Here is a 16,219-nt window from a genome sequence, read left to right as displayed (position 1 = left end):
AATCTGTCAAGTCACATAAATTACTTTACTTCTACCGACTCGAAACAACCAACCTACCAACCAATAGCCCTGTACCAATCGTACCGATATATGGTCGGATACCTTGCCCCTCAGCACAACCATTTCATGTTTGCGGAAAATCTAAGACCAACCGATAAATTGATTCTTGAAACCGATGAAAAATTATGCCATCCCGTAGCTAAACTAAGCACCTCTGAAAGAATGAAGTCATCGGTCTCCGACCCGTCGAAAGAGGAAAGGAAAAGCTTGGATAAACCTTACCGAAAGATGGAAGAAAAGTTCATTATTTGTTGTTCGAATCCGTAACGCCCCTCGGTGCAGAGCGTCATGCAGTAAGAGAGATGTTCGTCCGAAGTGGTTGTCTTTTCTCCATCGTTCGCCAGGAAACGGTACACCAGCTAACGAAGGCAGCCTTTGTTAAGGTTAAACGTTTGGTAAGGTTTTCGATTGCACATGCACACGGTACTGGAGGCATCTAAAAGGTTGCATTAAACTGTTGCACTACATTAAATTCACTGCTTTTCCCATCATCATACAGACTTGACTTGATGTCAACGAGCCCAAGACACGGTACAGAATAGTTTATCTCACGAAACGTACAGAAAAGATGTGTCCACTTTATCGTACTCGATCTTTCCCCATTCAGCTAGTTCATCCTTCTCCAGATTTCATCCTATCATGGTGACTACCGACCGCACATTCCGAAACAGAATGAAATTTTCTTTCCCTTCCTTCTCCTTTTTCTTTTGCAGGCCGCTGATCCGGTGATTGTGGTATCTGCCCCTACCGGTGCTATTCATCAATCCCTCTCCCTTATGAGAGCGTTAAAAGAAAACCAAAACATTGAAGCAAGAAACCAGTCCAAGAGCAATATGTTTTTCAGATGTTATTGAATTTCAAAACACAATCACATCGGCCTATTTGGGGCTGGACACTCGGCAAGCCCACAAGCGAACCATTGTGCACGACATTGTTCGGTTTGTGTAGGTATGTTTCGTTTCCTTGGAGCAGATTTTACCTTACATTAGAAAATAAAGATAATGCATCAACAGCGTCCTTGTTGCGCCATTCTCTGAAGGCTGTTGTTTTCGAGTTGCTTTGTTTTGCTTTATTTTTCACAAAAATGCTATCATTTTGCACAACGAGACAACGTGCAAGATGCCGGCTACAGCCTTCCGGGCACAAATCTACCGGCCGTTCGACGATGCTTCTTCGGATGGAAAATTATTTTGATTACGCTTTCAGAAACATTCGTCAGCAATGTGAAACAGCTTCACATGCGTGGTGACCCTTATCCTTTGTATGTTCTCCAGTGGTCTTCCCTGCCAAGGCGAGCGACTAAATTACATTTAGAACATTAGGGAATGTGTTCAACTGTGCGAAGGAAGAAGATTGTCACAAACACCGATATGGTATTTATTTTGTTTACATTACAGATAATATGAAAACATGAAACATTTACTTCACAACCATAACAATCGTATTAACAAATTAAGGGTGTTAGAAAAACTTCTAAGGAGCTGACCTCTTATTGCATTGCAAAAGAACAAAGCCAAGAATGTTATCTTGCTTATCGCATAACGACACAATAAATTATACTTAACAACTACCTTGAGAATTCCTCGAAAACAGTTCATGAAATCCCTTCACTTTCCGTTAAGTACCCCGCAACGCAATGTAGTCAAAGCCGTCAGAAAACATTTACCAATCTCCGCACTCATGCTCGATCGAGTTTCAAGCTCGAGTTTTACCTGCAAATGTAGACCAATCCCTGCCGGAATGGTAATTGACCATCAAAAACCTTAACTGCGCATATCAGAAACGATCGTTATCCAATTTACATAAACTACACACAACTTCCTGTACTTGCATCCGGTGCACTGACCAATATATGGTCACGTACTCCAGAAAAAAAGAACTTCACCCCCGAATCATAACCCTTTCGGCTGTCAACGTTTAAATTGTAATGAAATCATACGACGTTTCCTCTTGTCCGTACAGTAAAGAAGGGTTTTTTTCCATTCGTGTAAGAAAACCATACCCCTCAGCCTTAGGAAGGCATTCAAAGGTTTGCTGCTGAATTTTGTTTTTACGATGCATATAAAGCAAATAAAATCTTAAACGATCTACTGATACGACACGAATGTCATTGGAAGTCGGATGAAGCTCAACACAGACATAGACGCGGAAGAAACTGAGAAACGATCCGTTAACCCATCTACTTCCGCTTCCGCTGGCACTGGTTGTCATGTCGAGAAGGGTTTGAACAGCGAACTCGGAAGTGGATGTTTCAATATGCCTTCTAGTAGGACTCATTCTCTCTTACTCTGTCTCTCTCTCTGTCTGTCCCCTCCGGCTTCCTTTGGCAAAGGAATCCATCCAGACGCAATAAGCGAACGAGGACGATAATTGTAAAGTTCGTACCAATAAAAAAATCCTCCATCACACGGTATTAGGCTGTGAATCACCACGCACCGTCTGGAATGATGTCATTTGATTCAGCACATTTCTCAGGGCCGTGGCCGGGCAGAGTGCTTGAGTAAACAAATAAACGGCTTCGTTTGTGTGCAGCAAGCTCAGGAAGCCACCTTTTGCTGGCAGGCTCATACAAGGATACAGAATGTCCATCCCCGAAAAGCTCAAGCACCCAGGCCCAGGGAACGAAATCGAGCGAAACGAAACGTAAACATCTTTAACTCTTTTGTAGCATTTTTATTTACAACTGTTCCTGTGCTTCTTTTTCCTCATTTCCTGAACCTTTGCGCGGTAAACAGGGTACGGGGCGGTTTTTTTTTAGACTCGGTTCCGTTTGGTTTTATTCTTTGTGCATGTTGAAGCATGAAAGTGGCTCAAATTTTATGATTATGAGGCAAAATCGAATAGTCGAAAAATCCGTATGAGGTCATAAATACAGCAGCTCGGGGTAAGGGTGCCTGGGATTTCGGCGCACCAGTGGACGATGAAATATGCGAGCGTTTAATTTAATGTTGCATGCAATAACCCAAAAAGGGGAGATAAAAAAAACGAAGGATGAAATGTTTACATTTTGTAGCTCAAGTTTTATTTTGAACGAAAGAATAAACCGCTTGAACCGGGTTTATCCAAAGACAGCTTTAACATAAAAGCTTTGATAGCACAATTTATCAAAAGAGTTCATGAAGCGTCTGATTTTCAAATTGAATTATGCTTTATTATTGCTTTACGCCTGATAAAAGAAGTGAAAATGATCTATTTTAAGATATAAGTCGTTAATCTTCATATTTAGATATAACATTAACTTATATTTTATTTCTCTAACCTTACCAAGACCTACCATTCAAGACCTTATTTCCTTTTTGTAAAAATTATTTGTTTATTAACATTTTTTTAATAATCAATCAAAAACAATCACCTGATTAGGATGGTCCCATGTTATCAGGCTTCGGCGTTCAGTATATGAATGAACAACGGCAGTCGTCAATTAAGTTTGATTATTTTTCTGGCTGATCAAACGAGGAAGCGGTAAAACTCCCCTAAGTGAATTAACATCTACAGCCAATTATTGAATCTAAAACTGCAAAGCAATATGTAAACTGACTTCTACGCTAGAAATGTGTAATAAGCCAACATTCACGCTATCAAAATGGCAAAGCGTCACAAAATTGATTCTAAAGGATGCCTAGACACAGTGTCTTCCTATTTCACCGCCACCTTCAACCTAGTACGACGTCTGGCATAGCTCGGTGTACTTCGACCGTTGCAAAAGCGGCAAAAATTAAAACTATCGAAATGAAAAACTTTCCTCATAAATTGCACCATTCTGGCCGGAATTGGTCGGTAGTGTCGTCCCATGTTTCTCGCTCAAACAACGCCGTTTGCCGACGTTGGAACGTATCTTGCTCATCTACTAACGCAACCAGGACCTGCCTGGAGATCCTGAACTAGTGTCACCCTACTGGTGGTATGTCGCCAGTGATTGCTGGCAATTTAGACGAAAGATTATACGATTAGCTGTCGTAAATTTTAAAATACCATCTCTCGATGGTACCATCTGCTTCTTCTACAAGACGACCTTTTGCATACGACATTGGCGAGAGTGGAGAAAGAAACTTCTCAACCCTCGAATGTGATCCCCCTGTAAAACCAGATCGGGTGTATGATGAAGTTTTCGTTCCGCCTTCAGTAGTGGATGGAATCATTCGCACCGACTGATCATTCGGTCGCGTTTCGAGCTAAAAACGGTTTGCGTTTCCACTCGTCGATTCGAGCATTTCATAATTATCATGCTGAGCAAAAGTTTTTCCTCATGTTGCGAAACCCCATAGCTGTTCGGGTCAGCTCGAAGAATGTCAGCACCAAATGGTGCCGAATAATCGGAAGGGTTGTCCGGAGGGACACAAAAAAAACAAACAAACGAAAAAATTCCCTACGGTGATAGTATCTGATAGGGTATCATCCATTTCACCAGAAACACAACTCTCTACTGGCAAGGGTTGGAGACGAGGAACAGTTCATTAACGCAGAATGTCATTCATCGTCACTTTCGATTCTTGATTGCGGAATAAGGTACACCCTAGCTGAAGGATCCTTTTTCTCGTATAATGGCTGCCCTTTTGAAAGAGTCAACGAGACCTAATTAGTAATCGTTTTTATTTCCGTCACGTTTGATTACTGAAAATGAACTCTTCTTTCCAGGGTGAAGACTATGCTGAGAATGAGATGAAAGGGATTCTGTGAATGCGGCAGGATTACAGAAATTAACCAAGCTGCCTGGTCCAAGCTGGAGTCTCCTGGTGGTATATTAAGATAAACCATATTTTTTATGCTTTAATTAAAACATATGTCAATTTAGATCCAATAATTATAATTTAACACATGAAACATATGAAGCCTGACTAGTTTGTTCATCTCCTGATGTGAGAACAACAACCTATTATTACTTTGCTGATTATGTTTATTTACTTTATTCCAGTATTCATGGAACGTTTCTCTGGATTTCTTAAGTATGTTTTTGAAATTGCTCACACCTAATCTTTATTGTTTTAAAATCATATATTTGTGTTTGATTAAACTGTTTCTCAGGTCGCCAATTGTTTTCGGGAAGTTATTTAGATGTTCCTTCTGTCGCTCAGTCTCACTTCTTCTTTTAAATTCAACATGCAACTTTCTATGCGAAAAAAACATCGAGAAATCGTCGTAGTATTCTTATAACAAGAGTTAGAAAAAAACATAATCCTGTTCCGAAAATTCAATTAGTGACACTCCTCCTTCTAAGCTACCTTACAGACAGCTCGAACCTCAACTTGGAACGAATCGTGGACACCATCTTGGTAAGCATATTTTTGTATTTCACCACTAACTGAAGCACTCTATCGCAGCACTCATATGCAGGTGCAATCGCACCAACAAGCACACAATTACTCCATTACCACCGGCACTAGTTACAAACTACCAAAAAACCCGGCAAAGAGTTACGCTCCAAGACACCATCGACCGAGGTGGTAGGCGACACACTCACTCATAGGAGTGGCGCTGAAATGTTACCGTAGCAGCCACACACACATGCTGCAAGCCTCACCAGTTCTGTGCCTACCCAACCTACGGACGGGAGGGTGAAGGTGACACTTTATTAGACAGATTCTTTGGAGAACACGTTCGACTCGTGCAAACATTGCTACCGTACCGGGCAAATATGGCGCACGGTTGCAAAGCTACCAGTCGGGACGGTAGCAACCGGCACGAAAGGTGCAACCAGAATGGCAACGTAAACGTTTGTGGCTGCAGGTGACTTGCAGGTGATCTGCGAAATAAATTGTCAACCGTTCCAGTGGCAGACGGTGCACGATGTTTCGACCTCTCCTTCGGGCGACACCTTGCACTCAAGAGAAGCGGATCGGATCCTTGTACCAGGGAGGAATGAGTGCCGGTGCAAGGTTTGTCGTATCCGATCCATGTACCAGCAGGCTGTGGCAATCAGCTCAACTCGATAGAGGTCCTTTCAATCCTTAAGGGCCCAACCGGGCAGGATTGGAGCGCTCAATTATTCTGCAAACATTGCACGACCGTGCACCGGGTACTGTCGAACGTGGAGTGTTACGCCAGTGCACTTGTTCCTGCGCCAGCCGGATATTGAGTAAGTGGTTATTTAGTAACTGTATATTGCTGTCAGCGGACCGTGGGTAGGACTGCCGTAACCACAAGTAGCGCAATCGGTATTATTATTGACATTAGGCTCAGGAGGACTTAGCTGCGTTGCCGTCAAACCGTAGATTATCGCCGGCGGGATCCTTGGCGAATGGGTTTCTATGTGTTCGGGTGAAAATGTGTTGGGGCTGCGGAAAAATGTCCAAAAACTGGACGATGTTTGGATAATTGTTCACCAGTGAGATAGCAGAATTTATAGTGACCTGATCATCAGATTGAATTCATACACGTTATTGACAGTAATGACTTTACTTGTATAGCCTTGAACATAAGCTTATAATATTATACCTAAATGTTTCTCAACAAAACATATATTATTACATATTTTGCAATACACTAGTGGATTCTACCACTCATTATCCTCGCACCTTCGTCATATTTCCGCTAGGCATTGCTGTGAGCTAAACGAAAAGAATCCTTAATACATATTTTACTTCCATCCGTTGTTTCGCTCATTAAAATGTAAATGAAAAGAGCTGTACTTCCACCGTAGTCGTCAACGAACTTTTTTAATTATGTTTTCCAACGTTAACGCATGTTTACGGTTATGCACACACGAGGCGTGATGAGTCCCGCATTAACATAGCACAAATGGTAATGTGGTCACAGTAATTCTTGCGTTAAATTTAATGGTTTTTTAATAGAACTTCTATACTTATGAAAATGGAGGCTTTTCTTTGAATCAGCATAAAGATTGTGATAATATATTTGCTTAAGGAAGCACGCCTGACAAAAAAAAAGTTTGCCGTGTCATCACAGAACAGGCACAGAACAGGCATCCCTTAGAAAGTCAATAAATCAAGAAAAACAATTTCAGATACAAACACGTAAAGCAAATTCTTAATCTGTGCAAAGTTCACAATAAATATGTTTTAGTCGCTCCACGCAGAGCTATATCGTATGAACTGATGAATACTACATATTACTACAGTCATTTAGACGTCAACAAAGCCTGGTCGTAATAGCATAAAGCTAAAACCAACTCTAACGCGTATTGTATCCTGCTCTTCTATTACTTTCACATCTCTCGTTAATCAAATTGGGAATTAGAAATGGAACGCAAAAGTACCGCCAACGTGCAAAGAACGTTAACATCCAAAAACAGTTGCTACCAGCAGATGAAAATAGTTTGCGAACTGATCTCACGAACTACCAGCCCGTTATCTCTCTATGGGCGTTCTGCGTCCAAAGCTGCTGCCTCGCACAGCGAAAGCTCGATGAATTATAGAACAGCTTCGCCACCCGTGGGCATTATACCGCTTCCGATGCATCAGCAAAGATGCAACGACGATAAAGTACCCGTAAATTGCACCGTCACAGTGTAAACTCAATCGAAATGAAATATATTGAGCACCGATGAGATAAATGAAATGTAATATAAGTGGGAAAATTGCAATCAAGTGCAGCGCGAAACTGGGATGGATAAAGCAGTTGGAGGGCGCGTGCTTTTACGCGCCAAGCAAAGAATTGAGCAGAAAAGGTGGCAGGAAGCTGGAAAAAACCAACATTCAAAAGCCAACCGAAAAGGGCTTTGTTTTTTGGCAAGGCGAACGAGCAGTTGGGGAAAAAACATACTACAAAAGGGATTCTTGCGAGAAACCGGAAATGGCACCTAAAATTTATCTGATGACAATGATCAGACATACCGGGCGGAAGAGGGGATTTGCACGAAAAGATTCGTTGCATTCGATGCAACCGTGTGTTGAAATTACAAAAGCTTTCTTCAGGTTCAGCAAATGCCCCCGTGCACAGTGGGACAGAAGCTTGAAAGTTTTCGGACTAAAAATAAAAGTTTAAATAATTTTTTATCGTGTGGTGATTTCTTTACGAATTTGTATGATTCATTACAATTAAATGCTTAACCTTTTACAATTTTTTATTTTATACTCTATTTACGCAAGTTACAACAGTCGTCCTATTGTGCCGATCGATTTGTTTTATTTTTTCGTCCCTGTGTAAAGAAACAATAAGAACTACTTGATCGGTTTTATTATTTTTAGCTTGCTTCTCAACAGTACAACAATCCCTTTCCACTCAACCCAAGGCGCGTCTTCCCGAAACGAGACCCCAAAATTTCTTTACCCAACCGAATTCGAGTGCCCTCGTCGTAGTGCTAGCGCGTACCCGCGCTGTGCTCAATCGCATCGCCAAGTATCGTCTATCAAGTGTGCGCCCATCGTACCGGTCGCACCGTTTTCATTTCCCCGTCATCCCATCCCACCGAGCACAGGGAATGATAAAAGAAGCAAGAAAATTCCATAAATTGTCTTGGGCGAATTGTCATTTCGGAAGCGGCACCGAACGTTGTCGAACGTGTTGTGCGGATTGGGTTTCGAGGATTGAAAGTGGTACTCCAATCGTGAGTTTCGCCTGGCCTCGTGGGGAGTGGGTCTGACAACAAACGTAGACCGAAATCCACCGAGCATTATTGCACAATCGCAAACCGAGCGAAAAGGATCACTTACACCACCCGGAAGTGCCCAGTTTGTGCCCGGGAATCATCTTTGCGAAATCGTTCAAAGATATCAACGGTGTATTCACCTTCATTCTAACAGCTTTTGCAGTACCTTTTGCTGGGGGGAAGGATGCAGGCAGGTCAAAGCACAGCCCGTTAGATGGGCTTTCTATTGAATTATGTGACCGGAAAGGCAAGCAAGAACAATTGGCGCATTCCGCACCTTTACCAGCCAATCCCAATCTTCTATTCCTCCCCTTTGCACTGTACACTGATTAAAGGACTTTGTTGTGGTGCACAAGAACAAAAAAAAAACGGATACAGCAAAATTGTCCCATAAAAAGTTGTGCCTTCTCCTTCCGGGTTGTGCTTATAATGCTGGCAAAAGGCACGTTCACACCTTTACCTCCACAAGACGCACCCTCTGCACAAGGGCTTTCGTATTACCTCGTCCGGTTGAAGATAACGCCACCGTATCCAAAAGGTCTAACCGAAGCCTTTGGTTCGATAGTTATCACGCATCAAATTTATGTGACCACACTTCAACCTACACATACACACACACACGTACATAGAGTTACAACTAGAGCTCAACATTGACATACGTGACACACACACCGGACGACTTCGTGCTCGTTATCGGTTCTGGGGCCTTTTGCCGAAGGATGGGATTAACCTCTTACCACGATGGAGGTAACCCTGCTCCGGGCTCCGCAATCTGTGGCTTGATGCTAGTTTATGATATAATGATAAGGGCCCATCTACCTTTCACCGACGGCTAATCAAAGTGAGAGGGAAAATTCGATCCAATAGTGGTGCATGAAGTCATTTGCCACAATGGGACGCCTTAAATTCGAGCTTAAGGCAGCTTAAATGCACCTAAATCTCCATCGTAGTGAGTTCGGAGAGTAAAGTGCAACCGTACAGGAAGTATTAATAATAAGCCCTTTCCCTAATCCTACCCGAATTGCTTAATTTTTACTTCATAAAAGTGTTGAATTGGTGATAGATTGTCGCTACGTTATCAAAGATTACTTAAACTCTATTTAAACTGGATTATGAAACGAAATGGAAATAAAACCTTTCGCCAATATCGATTATTGCTTAATACAAAACGTCTGAATGTAATATAATTTAAAGTGTTTAGAATCAAAAAGCAGTACAGTAAGTTTTGACTATTCCATTTACACATTTATACGTTATTATATTTTTAAAACTATAAATCTTTTAAGATGTGCATTTGAGAATAATTTGATAGGACTTATTTTCGGACATGGAACCGTAGCTGCTTGCGTAACAAATCCAACACCATTTTACGCTTGTATGCTTCGTTCGCCTCTTTGAACAATGTTTTTCGGTTCTTGCGGGCCTCCTTTTCTGCTTCCCTGAGTACATCGAGAGGTAGTAGATCTAGCTCGGAAAGTAAATCCTGAAACATGTGCAAAGTTAAGTAGGTATAGGAAACAACATATGAGGTCACCATTTTGCACACATACCATGATGTGCTGATGTATGGCGGACAGCTTGTCCTTGGCAGTGATGTCTACGATTTCAACCTGCCGGTGCTGTAGCTTCCGAACGAACAGATACAGCTGACCGACGGCCGAAGTAGTGATGCGCATGATTTTGCTGTGGGTTGTTGTTTATTCAAAAAATAGTTAAATTGGATCAGTTTACACTAACAATCAACCATTGTTCACTTACTTGTACACGGACATCTTCAGCGGATCGCCCAGCAAGTCACGGAACTGAGTCTTCAATTTATCGTTTTTGCTCTGTATCGACTCCATCTTGGCACCGTACAGATTAAGCAAATCGTGATGGTTGGTAAAGTACCGGGGAAACTGCTCCAGCACCTCCTTGTAATGGTAGTCAATCTTGCTAAACACCATCAGCTTCTGGTTGTATTTGTTTATCAAATCGATCGTTCGCAAATTCAGCTGCGTTAGCCCACGCTGCAGCAGAACCACATCCGGTTCACATCCAGGCAAACGGGCCAGCTCGGGGAACGTTTTCTCCAGGTAGAATGCCGCTATTTCCGTCCCAATGTTGCTACCCGCGGTGCGTATAAAGATGGATTTACAATTCTTGATGCTTTCTGACACCTGAAAGCGAGTGAACGAGTTTGAAAGTGTTAAGAAGTTCGAACTGCTGAATGGCTTGCACCCTACCGTATACAACGATCCATCCGGTGCACGGTGGAAGAAGTCATTCTCCAAGCGCCATTGAGAATCCATCAGCAAGTAATAGTAGTTCTGCGAATCGAAATAACTCAAACAATTACACGCCCAACACTCCGTACCTGTAAACTTCCGGGAAGTTTCCTCAAGCAGGTTGTTTCAATTAATCTGTACAATCTCGCACCCTTCACCCCGGGTGAGGACACTCGCAGCAAACTAAACAAACAACCTTAATTGTCCAACCCATTCATCCCTAATGCTGCTTCCCATTCAACCAAGGGCAGGAAGCAAATACAAATCCATCAAAAAACATCAACACTCCAAGCAAACCAAACACTAGCGCAAATCAGAAGTATTTTGCCCATACCTGAACCGGTTTCTTCATCCGTTCAGCCAGAAAAGTTAGCAAAGAATTTTGTTTGGAAAACATTTTCAACCACTCCCAAACCTTCCGGAGGGAAACAAAAACCCCGCATCGACGCAGCTCTTACCCTAATTTGCATAACCTTGGTCCAGCGTTGCTCCAGCAGCAGTATACGCTCTGTAATGGAATCCATCTTGTTTTGACGATCCTGAAGTATCGTCCGCAGCCGGACCGTTTCCTGCGTTGCTTCCTTTTCCCGGTCGGTGGCCGCCACCAGCTTCGAGTATGCTTCTTCTTTCCAAACTTTGAACAGGGGCCGAATACGCTGGGAAAGGTCGTTGAACGTATTTTGTAGCATTACAACAGCGGGAGGCGGGCGAATTGCAGGTGAATGGAACCGAAAAAGCAAACCGAATTTCAAAAGTAATAAACAAACTTTACTTTCTCCCATTCTTGGACGTCAACGCCCGAAAGTTCGAACCGTACCCTTGCCTTACCTTGCAAAAGTTTTTAATCCAGTTCGCATACTGACGCTCCAAACTTTGTCGGGCACGGCGCTGCAGGAGGTTCTCCTCGATGAAATACTGCAGGAACACCTTGCGACGCTGGTCGCGCATATTGAGAATGTCCGTCTTTGGGCAGAACTTGCGCACCCGGGGTCGGTAGCGCAGCTCGTGAATGTAATAGTTGTCCCATTCGGTAGCTAACCGGCTGTAGTACTTGGTGGCAGCGCCAAGCTGTTCCTCTTCGAACTCTGGAGCGTTTACCTGCAACCGTTGACGGACGTCTGGACGCGACCGCATCAGGCTGGTGTAATATTTGGACCGTTGCTTATCTACAAAATAAAGGATGTCAGGAACGGGGTTTAATAGGTCTCCTTTCAGATAACTTCAAACCAGAATCACACTTATCTTTAGGCTATTCCGGAACTATTGGTAAATAGTATTCACATTTACTACTAAACAGCCAGTCTACCAATACTCACATCGCTTGAAATCACGCATTTTATCGTAGAACTCTGGATCGATGTAGAATGCCCCTTTCCGGGTGTCATTCTTGGACAGACTCTTGAATCGGTTCGGTGGAAAGGTAAGCTCCAACTTCTCGGCCGCCGGTTTCGGTTCCTCCAGCCGGAGCCCCTGCAGTTTCGCCTTCTTCCTACTGGTCTCCGACCGGTTATCGTCGGATGCCGTTTCGCTGGCCTTAAAATCCTGAAAGCTCGTCATGCGCTGCTGCAAACTTTCATCGTACATCCGGCGATACTGCTGCGACTTGTCCTCTATGAAGCGATAGTACCGTTGCCGCTTCTCGCTCACAACCTTCGCCGGCGCGGATTCCTTCGATCCGGATGCTTTGCGTTCCGAGCGCGATCGCCCACTGCTGGAGGCATGCGAAGAAGTAGGGCCCGCATCCACGTGTTTGCCACCCTTCCTGCGCCGTCCGGCTCGCATGTTCTCCAGTGACCGATCGTACAGCAGCATGGTGATGCGCTTGAGCCGGTTCTTTTGCAGCCAGCGGCTACGCAACCGATCCTTGCGCCGCTTCTTCTGCCGCTTTATCGTCGGTATGGGGAAGTAGGGTGTCCGCAGGAAGGAAAGGATCTTGACCTCCTCCATCTGGTCCTCGTCCTCGGAGGAGTCGCTGCTTTTCGGACACAACGGAATCCTCATGTGAGATAGGCGGGTATCAATTAGGTTACGCTCACCTTCCTTCTTGGTGTCCATCTCGCGGTACGACCGTACCAGCAGGCTCAGCGGAATGCCGAACTTCGTTTCGTTCTCCAGCAGCGGATCCTCGACCGGGAGCCGCGTGAACGGCCCGTACATGTGGCCCTCCACGTGGGGGATCTTGGTCGAGCGGCGCACCTTCGTCACCCGACGTCCCTCGTTCGAAATGTACTCGTGCGAGCGTGTGTCCACCGAGGAGCATAGCTCCGACTCGAGTGTTTCCCTTTCACGCTTCATCATCTCGATATTGCTTCGGTTCCGAAAATTGTACCGTTCCCGCATTGCCCAATCGCGAAAGGAAACATTCTGACCGGCCGATGGCCGATCATCCTCCAACAGAATCTTGTCCAACCGCTTGATCATCTCACGATAGTCGTCATTGGTCATCTTCTTACGCACGGTACACCGTAACACGTCCGACTGGTCCGATGGTGTCGAATGCTCAATGTTACCCGCCGTCTGCAACTCGTCCGTCATTTTGCGGATGAACTCGGTGACATTTTTTGCCTTCCGGCGTTGATCACCCCGGTGCCGGCAGAGGTTCACATTGCGCAAATCTTCCGTCAACGTTTCCAGGATGCGATTGGAGGTACGCATTCTCATCAATTTCTGCACCGTGGAGAACCGTTGCGGATGTAACTTGGAGCGAAAGTTGGGCTTCTTACTGCCGAGTCCACCCATGAAGTTCACCTCATTAGGCGGTTTATTGAACGGGATCTCATAGTTATGGTTGTGGTACGGCAAGTTGGACGATATTTCCTCCCGATTCCAGACGAAGTTTTTCGTGCCCTGTTGACCAAATAATAACCACATTAAACTCCATCATTAAACGTTTTATTCTGTCCGCAGTGGAGCACTCACTCGTAATACAGAACGATGGCTCGATGTGGTGGGTTTAGTTCCCGGAAGGAGCGAACTAGCACTTTTCCTTGCGGACATCTTGGCAATCTGTTTGTCACTGGCCGTAATTTTATCAGAAATACCGTTGGAAAATATTTGCAACAACTTTCGCTCTCCATTAGTGAGAGGCAGCCATGGTAAACAAACTCGTTGCTTAGGTGTTTGGCCAGCTAACTATGAGTCGTTGCAATCACGTCATAGAGCGGTAAACCTTGACAACGGAGAACTGCTCGTATTTACTCGTTCTAAACAAACGGGGTGTTAGTATGCAAGCACTTGAACTAATATTCTACTTCGAGCATGCACTCTGATACACTATGAACTCCACATTAGTAGAATGCTTAGTTATGGACCAACTTCCTCATTATTTACTACAATATATCGATTTTTTTTAAATGATTGAACATTTGATTGCTTATTACAATTATTTTGTGCTTATTTGCAACCGAATCCAGAATGTTTAAAATATTTCTCATACATAGTTACACCGTTAGCGTATTTGTTTCCATATTTAACAACTTTTTCAAGTTGATGTCGGAATTCAATTAGTGCAGCAGCATAAATAAATGAAAACGTAAAGCATACCTTACTGTTTTGCCATGAGCTCTAATGAAACCACATTTCTTCTAGGAAATATCATTCACTAACTATCGTCAGCTTCCACTAAATGTACTTCAAAGGATGTACTGAAAAATCGCATCATTAATAACGACCCAGCATAAATTAATAGCAGAGAGTTAAACATCGCGACTAGCTCCGAATGTCACACCCATTTCCCTGTATCACGTGCTCAGTATCTATTTTCCCGTTCCGTTCTATTCGGAAAAATCATCAGCGTTGATCCGAAGAAAATGGTAATGTTTAGTTCATGCTGGTGTTTTGCTAACTTTTCCGCTAAAGATTCCTATTGCAAACTTACTAACACAACTCGTTTACTAATTTTTTTACCACGGACCCCAATGTATAGACTGTGTTTGCTGTCAAGACGACTTGTCAACACTTCCTCGGCTTCCTTTCGCTTAAACAAAACGAATAAAAAAAACACACACACATGCACTACCACCTTTACCGATCCCATGTCAGCAGATTTTGTTACCAATTCACAGCCCGATCCGCGCCCGCACAAAACCCCGCAACTATAATTGAAAGCGTAAACTTTGTTAATTAAGAAGAAGCATCCAACTATTTCACGAAAACCCGGGTTGCACGTTTGTGGTTTCGCTTTTCTAGAAGAATCAACATTTTGTACCGGAGTTTATTGTTTGTTTACTCGGCGCGTAAAGCGCACGCACACGGTCACATGCCACATTGGGAAAAACCGGTGCTGAACGCACCGGCAACCCATCAGCCATCTGCCACCTACGTGGCCACAAGCATTAGTGGAGCAATTCCGAAAGGGGCGGAAGGGATAGTGCCGAGCACGGCTCCTTAAATGAGAGACGCCTGCCAAATTAAGCCACACGAACCAACCGACGATAGGTATAGCAAAATGGAGACATTCATTACACTAAGATACAGACTGGCACGGGCAGACACGGCCTTCGGTGGGAGGAAAAAACACACCACTGAAATACATATTCCAACACAAATATTTGCTTTTGCTAACACCAGCTACATAAATTTGCCAACCCCGTGCCTTTTGTATCGCTTTTCGGTATTGGACGAAATGGGGGCGGGCAAGGGAACTGATTGCAGGGGTAGTAGACCCCGGGAAATGGTGACGGTTTTTAGGCTTCATCCACTGATCGGCTGATTGATACCGACAAATTACTGTGCGTTTTGTGGAACGAGACGCGTTTGCGTGAATGCTGCTGCTATTTAAATTACCATAAGAAATGCTGTATAGGTACATTATTTTATCATAGCTGTTGTAGCATGAATTTGATTGATTGGTGCTTGTTCTTATTGGGAAATTTATAGCGGTATGAAGAATTTAGTCTTTAGTTCGTTTTATTTGCTTATTAAGCACTACCGAACTGTACTTAAACCATAGAATTTTGGCGATTTTTTTTTTCATTTATCAAATTGCTACGAAACGCCAACTAAGCTATCATAACAATTTCAATTAATGAGTCAACAAATATTCTTGATCGGCCGGATAACAGTATCTAGAAAATTTAAAATTTAAGTGTAAAATAAAATAATTTTTAATGTCGAAAATTCAAGCTGTAACAAATGGTTCCGAACAAACTACGAGCATTTTGAATTGTTTAATAACACCCCAACGGTGGACGGTTAGACTAACACATACACGAAGAGAATTGTGTTATGTTTACAAAGAAGTGAAACTATAATGATATGTAATTTCGAATGAGGAGCTGAGCATAGCTTACGAAAAGATCTATTATGTATGATTTATCAACATAAGTTTAAAAGTAGTTCGAAAGTT

At 43.3% G+C, this 16,219-nt stretch overlaps 1 protein-coding gene across 1 annotated transcript; it reads right to left on the bottom strand.

The window, feature by feature from the left end:
• Window positions 1–9,920: 9,920 nt before the first annotated feature.
• On the bottom strand, window positions 9,921–13,869 carry LOC128714636 (uncharacterized). Its single transcript, XM_053809512.1, has 8 exons — window positions 13,792–13,869; window positions 12,189–13,719; window positions 11,701–12,038; window positions 11,331–11,528; window positions 10,831–10,914; window positions 10,364–10,764; window positions 10,156–10,288; window positions 9,921–10,088 (listed from the first exon to the last, which is right to left on the bottom strand). The coding sequence occupies exons 1-8, from the start codon at window positions 13,867–13,869 to the stop codon at window positions 9,921–9,923; spliced, it is 2,931 nt and encodes a 976-aa protein (XP_053665487.1).
• Between the last annotated feature and the right edge of the window lie 2,350 nt (window positions 13,870–16,219).

This window comes from Anopheles marshallii, chromosome 3, assembly GCF_943734725.1.
Source record: "Anopheles marshallii chromosome 3, idAnoMarsDA_429_01, whole genome shotgun sequence".
Classification (NCBI taxonomy): domain Eukaryota; kingdom Metazoa; phylum Arthropoda; class Insecta; order Diptera; family Culicidae; genus Anopheles; species Anopheles marshallii.
This window is presented reverse-complemented; position numbering and strand designations above follow the sequence as displayed.

What these genes read in the sequence shown, in the direction of transcription:
- LOC128714636 (XM_053809512.1), bottom strand. Translation starts at nt 13,869, where the DNA reads ATGTCCGCAAGGAAAAGTGCTAGTTCGCTCCTTCCGGGAACTAAACCC. An exon ending in GCCATCGTTCTGTATTACGA is followed by an intron (nt 13,720 to 13,791) that starts GTGAGTGCTCCA and finishes TTTGGTCAACAG; the next exon opens with GGCACGAAAAACTTCGTCTG. An exon ending in CCATACATCAGCACATCATG is followed by an intron (nt 10,089 to 10,155) that starts GTATGTGTGCAA and finishes CACATGTTTCAG; the next exon opens with GATTTACTTTCCGAGCTAGA.